General features: G+C 36.9%; 1 protein-coding gene across 1 annotated transcript; it reads right to left on the bottom strand.

Moving 5' to 3' along the window:
- Nucleotides 1–7142: 7142 nt before the first annotated feature.
- Nucleotides 7143–8200, bottom strand: OR6A2 (olfactory receptor family 6 subfamily A member 2). Its single transcript, XM_017893611.1, is given in 3 exon segments — nucleotides 7143–7971; nucleotides 7973–8034; nucleotides 8036–8200. Coding segments are annotated over 3 exon segments (1056 nt in total).
- Nucleotides 8201–8615: the final 415 nt, after the last annotated feature.

Here is an 8615-nt window from a genome sequence, read left to right as displayed (position 1 = left end):
AGCAGAATTTGCGTTTGACCCAGCAATGCCATTACTGAGTACATGCCCAGAGCAATGTAAATCATTCTACCGTAAAGACACATGTACACGAATGTTCATTGCAGCACTATTCACAATAGCAAAAGCATGGAATCAACCTAAATGTCCATCAATGACAGATTAGATAAACAAAGTGTCATACATACACACCATGGAATACTATGTAGTAATAAAAAAGAATGAGATCGTGTCTTATGCAGGAACATGGATGGAGCTAGAGACCATTATCCTTAGCAAACTAATGCAGGAATGGAAAACCAAATACCACACACTCTCACTTATAAGTGGGAACTAAATGATGAGAACTTATGAACACTAAAAAGGAAACAGCAGACACTGGGGTCTACTTGAGGGTAGACGGTGGGAGGAGGGAGAGGAGTAGAAAAGATAACTATTAGGTACTAGGTTTAATGCCTGGGTGATGAAATAATCTGTACAACAAATCCCGTGACACAAGTTTACCTATGTAATAAATCTCCACATGTACCCCAGAACCTAAAATAAAAGTTAAGAAAATTTTATATTAACAGTAAACCATCAGAAAAATAAATTAAGAAAATAATTTCAAGTATACAATTGAATTATTATTAAGGTGACCCTATGTACTATTATATATTAGATCCATTTCATTCTTTCTTATATACATGTACGATGGACCCCAAAAGTTTAAAATGAAAATTATAAAAAAAGAAAATAATTCCATTTAAAATAGAGTCAAAATTGAATAATATACTTTGGAATAAATTTAACCAAGGAAGTGAAAGATCCATACACTGAAAACTATAAAACAGTGATGAAAGAAATAAACTAAGACACAAAAAATGAAAAAAATATCCTGTGTTCATGGATTGGAAGAATTAATACTGTTCAAGTGTTCATACTCTCCAAAGCAATCTACAGATTCAATGCAATTTCTATCAAAATTCCAGAGCAATTTTTTGCAAAATAAGAAACCTAAAATTTGTTGGTACCACAAGAGATACACATAATTAAACCAATTTTGAGGAAGAACAAAGCTGGAGAAATCACACTGCCTGATTTCAAACTATATCACAAAGCACTACGGAAATATTATGGAATTAACATAAGAACAGACACATAGACGAATGAAACAGAATAAACAGCCCAGAAATAAACCTGTGCATAAACCATCAACTCTTTTTTTCACAAAGGTGCTAAGAATACACAACGAGAAATGGATAACCTCTTCAAAGAATTATTTTGGGAAAATTTAATTTCCACATGAAGAGGATAAAATTGGACTCTTATCTTACACCATACACAAAAGAATCTAATTAAAATGAATCAAGACTTAAAGGTAAGGTCTGACACTGTAAAACTCCCAGAAGAAAACAGAGGAAAAGCTCATGACATTGATTTTGGCAGTGATTTTTGAATTTGATTCAAAAGTCTAGGCAACAAATGCAAAAAACTGGTAGTACATCAAACTATAAGTTTCTTCATGACAAAGGAAACAATCAACAAAATGCAAAGGAAAACTACAGAAAGGGAGACAACATTTAGAAGCAACATATATATTTTTTTTTGAGGAAGAGGGTCTGGCACTCTCACTCAGGCTTGAGTGCAGTGGTGAGATCACAGCTCACTGCAGCCTTGACCTCCTGGCCTCAAGCCATCCTCCTGCCTGAGCCCCTCAAGTAACTGGGACTACAGGCACCAGCACCACACTGAGCTAATTTTTGTATTTTTTTGTAGAAATGGGGTTTCATCATTGGCCAGGCTGGACTCAAACTTCTGAGCTCAGGCAATCTGCTCGCCTTGGCCTCCCAAAGTGCTGGAATAACAGGTGTGAGCCACTGCACCCAGCCACAAATAGTGTGAACTGACAGGCCCTTCTGTACATCAAGTCATCCACAGACTAGTGATCTCTCTCTCTGCTACTAATTCTGCCTCAAGTATCTTACAAAAGGTTTAGTATCCAAAATACATTAGCAACAAAAATAACTCAATAGCATAAAAACAAATAACCTGATTTAAAAATAGACAGAGGATTTGAATAGACATTCCTATAAGGAAGGCACAGAAATGGCCAAGAGGTATATGAAAAGATGGTCAGCATCCCTAATAAACAGGGAAGGGCAAATGAAAAGTATAGTGAGATATCACCTCATGCCCTTTAGTATTATTAAAAAAAAATCAAAGCAAAACAATTGTTGGTAAGTATGGGGAGAAAATGGAACCTGTGTACACAATTCATGGGAATGTAAAATGGTACAGCCATTATGGAAAACAGTATGGAGGTCTGAACATTCAAACCATTACTACTGTATGATCAAAGATTCCCACTTCGGACCTATATATCCAAAGGTAATGAAATCACTGTTTCCAAGACATATTTGCACTCCATGTTTATTGCAGCATTATTCACAATAGACAAAATATTGGAAAAAACCTGAGAGCCTATCAACAGACCAATGGATAAAGAAAACTTGGTCTATTTATACAATAGAATATTATTTACCCTTAAAAGGGAAGGACACTCTGTCATTTGCAATGACATAGACCAACCTGGAGGATATTATGCTATGTGGAATAAGACCGACCCAGAAATACAAATGCTGCCTAATTTTGCTTAATGTGGAAGCTAGAAAAGAGTCTAACTCAGTAGTAGAGAGTAGAATGATGTTTGCCAAGGGTTTGGGGTGACTGTGGGAGAAAATGAAAAATATTAGTCAACAGATATAAAATTTTATTTTTAAGATGAACAATTTCTGAGGTTCCAACGTGTAGCATGGTGACAAGTTAATAAAAATGTGTACTTGAAATTTGCTACAGAAGTAGATGTCACGTGTTCTTACAACACACATGCACAGAGGGTAAGTATGTAAGGTGATTGATACGTTGCTATATTAATTAGCTTGCATGTGGTCATCATTTCACGGGGTATACATATATCAAATCATCACATTGTATACCTTAAATACATTCTAGTCATATTTGTCATCCATATCTCAATAAAGTTGGAAAAAAAAGAAAACTATGGGCAAGTTATACATAATAATAAACATAAAAAATCCTTTGAAAACATTTCTAAAGCTGCTTTATCCTCATTACAGAAATGTAAAATATTACCTCTGCTGGAATATGAACTACAGCCAGGATTTGAGTATACAAATTAGAAGAGAGTGCTTGCAGTGTAGAGCCCTCTAGGTTTTCAGCCTAGAACAGGAAGGAACATAGAGTAACGACAGCAAACAGTGAAGCTATAGGATAATAATTCCTCCTCGGTGACAAGAGGCCCCACCACTGCTTTGGACTCCAGGAAGCACCCAGACATTAACATCTATGAAGCGTGCCCAGCATGCTAAGAAGAGGGTGAACTGACAGATCTTTCTGTCCATCAAGTCATCCACAGCCCAGTTATTTCTGTCTCTGCTGTTAATTGTGCCACACGTAACCATAAAATCTGGAGTCAACTGCTAGGAGTTTTGCAAGAACGAAGGCCCAGGAGATGCACTTGTGTCTTGGTGAGTAGCCAAAGTTAGCTACAGGGAGCTGAAGCAAGGGACTGAAAAAATAAGAAGTCTTAGAAAATGTTCTCCAGTCCTTGAGGATCTGAAGGCCTATGTGTGACTGATATTTGGTGGAGAATGGACCTAGCTCTTTCCCCACTCCAACCGAACAAAATCTTTCTTGAAAGGCATATTGTATATTGTCACTAATTCTGGGAAGGCTGGGGCCATTGACTTTCATGAAGTGTGACTATGAAACATGAAAATCAGACAGGGCAATCTTGATCTGAGGAATGCTTCTAAGAGAAAATGAAGACACCTGCCCTATAGACCCGCTTCTCTAGCAGGCACATGGAGATGTCCACTCATTCTTGCTGGCACCAAATGGTGATATTCAAAGAGTTGGCATAATTTTTTTAGAGTTGCTAAGTATATAAAGCACTATTAATTTTTTAGAGTTGCTAAGTATATAAAGCACTAACTTTATCAATTTTGTTAATTATACTTCACTTCATCTCTGTCTTATCAATTAGCTAAATAAAACAGCATCAATTCATGAATATCATGATAATAAGAAAATTCAGGCAAATATTTAAAAAGCCAACTGTTGGCTGTACATGTTATTGTGGCTGTCAAGGAAGGGAAAATATACTTTAGTTTATGAAAGTCAATATGATAAATCAAATTTCTCTTAAAATATTTGGTAAGGAAAAACTAATAATGTGTTTCTTTTAAAATAAACTTTAAAATTTTGGAACAATATTAGGCTTACAGAAAAATTGCAGAGATGCTAAAGAGAGTTTTCACACACACATCTCTCAATTTGTTTCTTCTAATGTATTCATCCTTCATTAACATATACACTTGTCAAGATAAGAAATCAAATTTGATACATCACTGTTAACTATTCAGATTTTGCCATTTTATTCAGATTTTATTATCTTTTCCATTAGTATTACTTTATGTTCCAGGATCAAATCCAATCTACCGTACTCCATGTAGGTATCTTGTCTCTTTAGTTGGCTTTGATCTGATATTTCTCAGTCTTTACTTGTCCATAACTGTAAGCATTTTTTAATGAAGGGAAATAGGGTTTACAGAGCTGCAGAACAATTGTTATTTTAAAAATGCTGTTTATCAAGAAGGATTTTTGTTTCCTGATCCTGGTCAATGTGATGTTTTAGCAAAAGTGAAATACATTGGCTTATTAGCCTCAAATAAAAATTGTTAATCACAATCTAGAATTCACCTGTACAAGGTTTGTAGTGGACAAGAAATTAAAATAAGGATGAAAAAGAAAATTAAGAATGTGCTGTGAAGAAACTTAAAAGGCAGACTGAGAAATTTGGAGTTCACTCAACGTTGGAAACCTTTAGATATCTGGAGCCCAGAAGTCATTTATATTAATCCTCAATGCCTGTAGATGTTAGTTGCCTCCAGCCACTCTGAATAGCACTCCTATCTGAATAACCCGGCTGGATTCAGTACTCCCACCTCTTGTACTGATGCAAGAGATTAGAAGCTTCTCCAGATACTGTGCTAGCAAAGGGGAATTATAAAAGGCTTGTATTATACAAACAATGCTTTGAAAGACTGGCAGATTACAAAGATGGTCGAAAACAAACAGGATCAAATGGAACAAGGATAAAATAAAGTTCTATATCTAGGTTTGTGGGAAAATCAATTACATAAATGGAGGATGGGGAACACTTAATCTGATAATCAATACTTCACGTGAAAAAGTTTAGGAGGTTTTGTGACCTTAATTTCAATATGAGTTCTGAGGGTCATATGTTTACTAAAAATTCAGTCCATGTCTGGAGAGGTGTCAATCTTACTATAGTAGACAGGACTCAAACTCATTTCATGGTTTATTGAAAGATGAATATGTGAGGAACACTGTGCTAAATCCTATTCCAATACCTGAAATCAGAATTAGAGGTGTTTTAAAGCATTTTATACTAAAAAGCTTGGAAAATAAAAGAAAAGCACAATGAAGAAATTGAACATTATGCTTTGACTTCCTATTAATTGGAGTTAACCTGTAAGAGAGTTTATATAACAGTTGTAATAACAATACCTAGAGGAGGCCTCTCCCACCCCTGATCACAACCCCATTTCAGAAACTTCTTCTACGGGGACACTTTGACAGTAGACTTTTGATGAACTTTATATCCAGTCATTTAAAAAATTATTACAAGATACTTACACTGGTTAGGCACAAATAGATATGCACATTATATTAAAACTTTTAATAAGTATGGGCTAGCAAATAATGCATGATATCCTTGGTAATATCCTTTTGCAAATTTTATTAAGTAACAGACAACAATAAAGTTAGATCCCACATCTTGAGCAACAGTTGGATCCCATATCTGGAGATAAAATCTTCACTGTCTTCAGAGTTCTGATTGTTGAGTGACAGTAGAGAGCTAAATTTCTGCCAATCATACTGACATATCCTGTATCCATCTCCCTGTCCAGATGAATAAAGTTATATATAATATGGGCTAAGAAAAAAACATTTAAATAAATATATTGATGGCAATGCTCAGCCACAGAATGCAATTTACAGGCATAAGCAGTACAGCATAGCTAGTCAGCATTTTAGTCATATTCCTTCTAGTCTTGTTTAAACAAGCAAATATGGCTGATACTTTTGATATTGTTATATAACATAATATTTTTATTAAGTTAGAAATATTTTTTCTTTCATTAACTCTATTTAGATCACTTTATTTCAATTTCTGCATAGTTTTCCATGTAACATACGAGCTACAATTTATTTGACCAGTGCCCCGTTTGTAAAAGTTAAGCATGTTTTGCTTATTTCCTTTCCTTGTTTCTGTATTTATAAGTAAAAGTATCTATCTGCACAAATCTTTCCAAATCAGAAAGGTTGCAATATTTTTAGGATTTGTAATACATATTTTCAAAATTTTTTTCTGGCAAGGCTGAGCCAATTTGTATCTCTGTGCACACAAGTAAAGTATGAGGGGTTTAGTTCCTGCACCTACCAACCCCACATATAGGCATGACACACATGCCTTACCTACATGTTTCCAAACTATATTCATTCATTATATGTATTCATAGCCATCATGTACTAGATACTGTTCCTGCCCTTGGTAATAAAAGGATGTAAAAGAAAATCTGATCCTGTCTCCATGGTGCTTATAGTCTAATCAGGGAGAAAGACTATTGACAAAAAAACTGCACTCAGTCACTAGTTCAATGTGGACACTGACCACAGTAAATTTGAAAATAAACCAAGAAACCATTATGTTTTGATAGGTGATATGTTCCCAAAACAAAAATTCCTAGTTTCTTATCTCCTTGCCTTGTAACACACACTAGAATGATCACCTCCTGTGCCTCTGCTGCCTAATAGGGATCTTATCAAGAAGTCTTATGTTGCTTTTCCATAATGAAGCCTGTGCTTCCTTGATTGGAACCTTGTCTATGCACATTACAAAGGGGCAGACAATAGTGGACCCAGCTCTATCCTGTATTTCTGTCCTGCAGAAATCAATTTTCTAGCTTGCAACCTATTCCTCTTTCTCCTCTTGGACTAGTTAAAGCAAGTATTCCTAGTTCCATAGTGATGCCTTTGAAACTCTGGCTCCCAATTTAGGCCCTAAGAACTCCATTGGACTTCATAGAACACATCGATCCCAAGTTTAATAGCATTTTATCAGATTTCACGCATCCCTTCTCCACATTTCTGCTAGTTTTCTTGGGGTGAGGATCCTGGCGCTGGCACAGGTGCAGAGTACAGCATAGGGCTCTCTTGACCTCTTGATTGCACAGGTAATAAATGATGGGATTGAGCAATGGTATAATGACAGCATATAGTACAGAGATCAACTTGTTTGTGTCAAAAGCTGAGAGTGCCTTTGGCCGGGCATAGAGGAAGATACTGGCTGCATAGAAGATTATCACAACAGTGAGATGAGAGACACAGGTGGAAAAGGCCTTATAGCGTCCAGCAGCTGAAGGAATGTGCATCACAGCACCAGTAATGGCCATGTAGGAGGCCCCAGTGACAGAGAGTGGCCCTAGAAGAATAAAAATGGCCAGGATGAAATCTGTAAGCTCTGCTGTAGACATGTCAGTGCATGAGAATGGAGAGACATCACAGAAAAAGTGGTTGATGATGTTGGGGCCACAGTAAGACAGGTGAGAAATAAGAAAAACTTTGACCATGGAGATGCCAAAACCTCCAGCCCAAGATCTAGTGGCCATCTGCATATACAACCGGCCACTGACAATGACTGGGTAGTGGAGAGGATGGCAGATGGCCACATAGCGATCATAGGCCATAACAGCGAGAAGGACACACTCAGTGCAGCCCAAGCCAAGGAAAAAGTAGAGCTGTATCATGCATCCCTCAAAGGAGATTAGCCATCCATGGTCCTATTTGGACCCAACAAAGTCAGCAAGCATCTCAGGAATAGTGAGTGACGTACCAGATCTCCAGAAAGGACATATTAGCTAGAAAGAAGTACATGGGTTTGTGGAGGGGTGGAATGGTTCCTAATTGCCATAATGACGAGTGTGTTCTCAGTCAGCACCAACACATAGGCCAGCAGCAAAAGGGCAAACAATAGTACCTGTGGTGGCACAGGAACAGGAAAGCCCAGCAGCACAAACTCGCTCACTCTCCCACTATGGTTCCTCCACTCCATGTCATTGGTCTCCCTTACTGCTCTTCAGGAGATGAGAATAGAGAGTCTTCAGTAGGCCACAACAAGAACCCAGCCTTTCTCTTAATGGGCTTATATTGGTTGAATGCCACGTAAGAAGTTAATGCAATTAATCACTGAGCTGAGACCACTGCTCTCTTCTTTAATCTGGAAATGAGCTAAGGCAAACATAGAAAAATAAATGTTTTTTTATTGGGAACAAGACAGATAGGAGTCTGTTCTGACCTTTGGAGAAGCATGTATTGAGACGCACTGGGGAAAAATGACACTATTTTCTCCCCAAAGAACATAGATCAAAACCAAAAAATCAAAAGAGTCTCAGCTGCCCTAAAATGAGAGTTTGTTTTTGAGTTGGATCATGACTTTGTTTTGATGAAATAAATTAGGCAGTGGAGGA

The sequence above is a fragment of the Rhinopithecus bieti genome, unplaced genomic scaffold (assembly GCF_001698545.2).
Source record: "Rhinopithecus bieti isolate Rb0 unplaced genomic scaffold, ASM169854v2 scaffold_24049, whole genome shotgun sequence".
Taxonomy (NCBI): domain Eukaryota; kingdom Metazoa; phylum Chordata; class Mammalia; order Primates; family Cercopithecidae; genus Rhinopithecus; species Rhinopithecus bieti.
The sequence above is the reverse complement of the archived record's forward strand: the minus strand, read 5'-3'. Positions and strand labels throughout refer to the sequence as shown.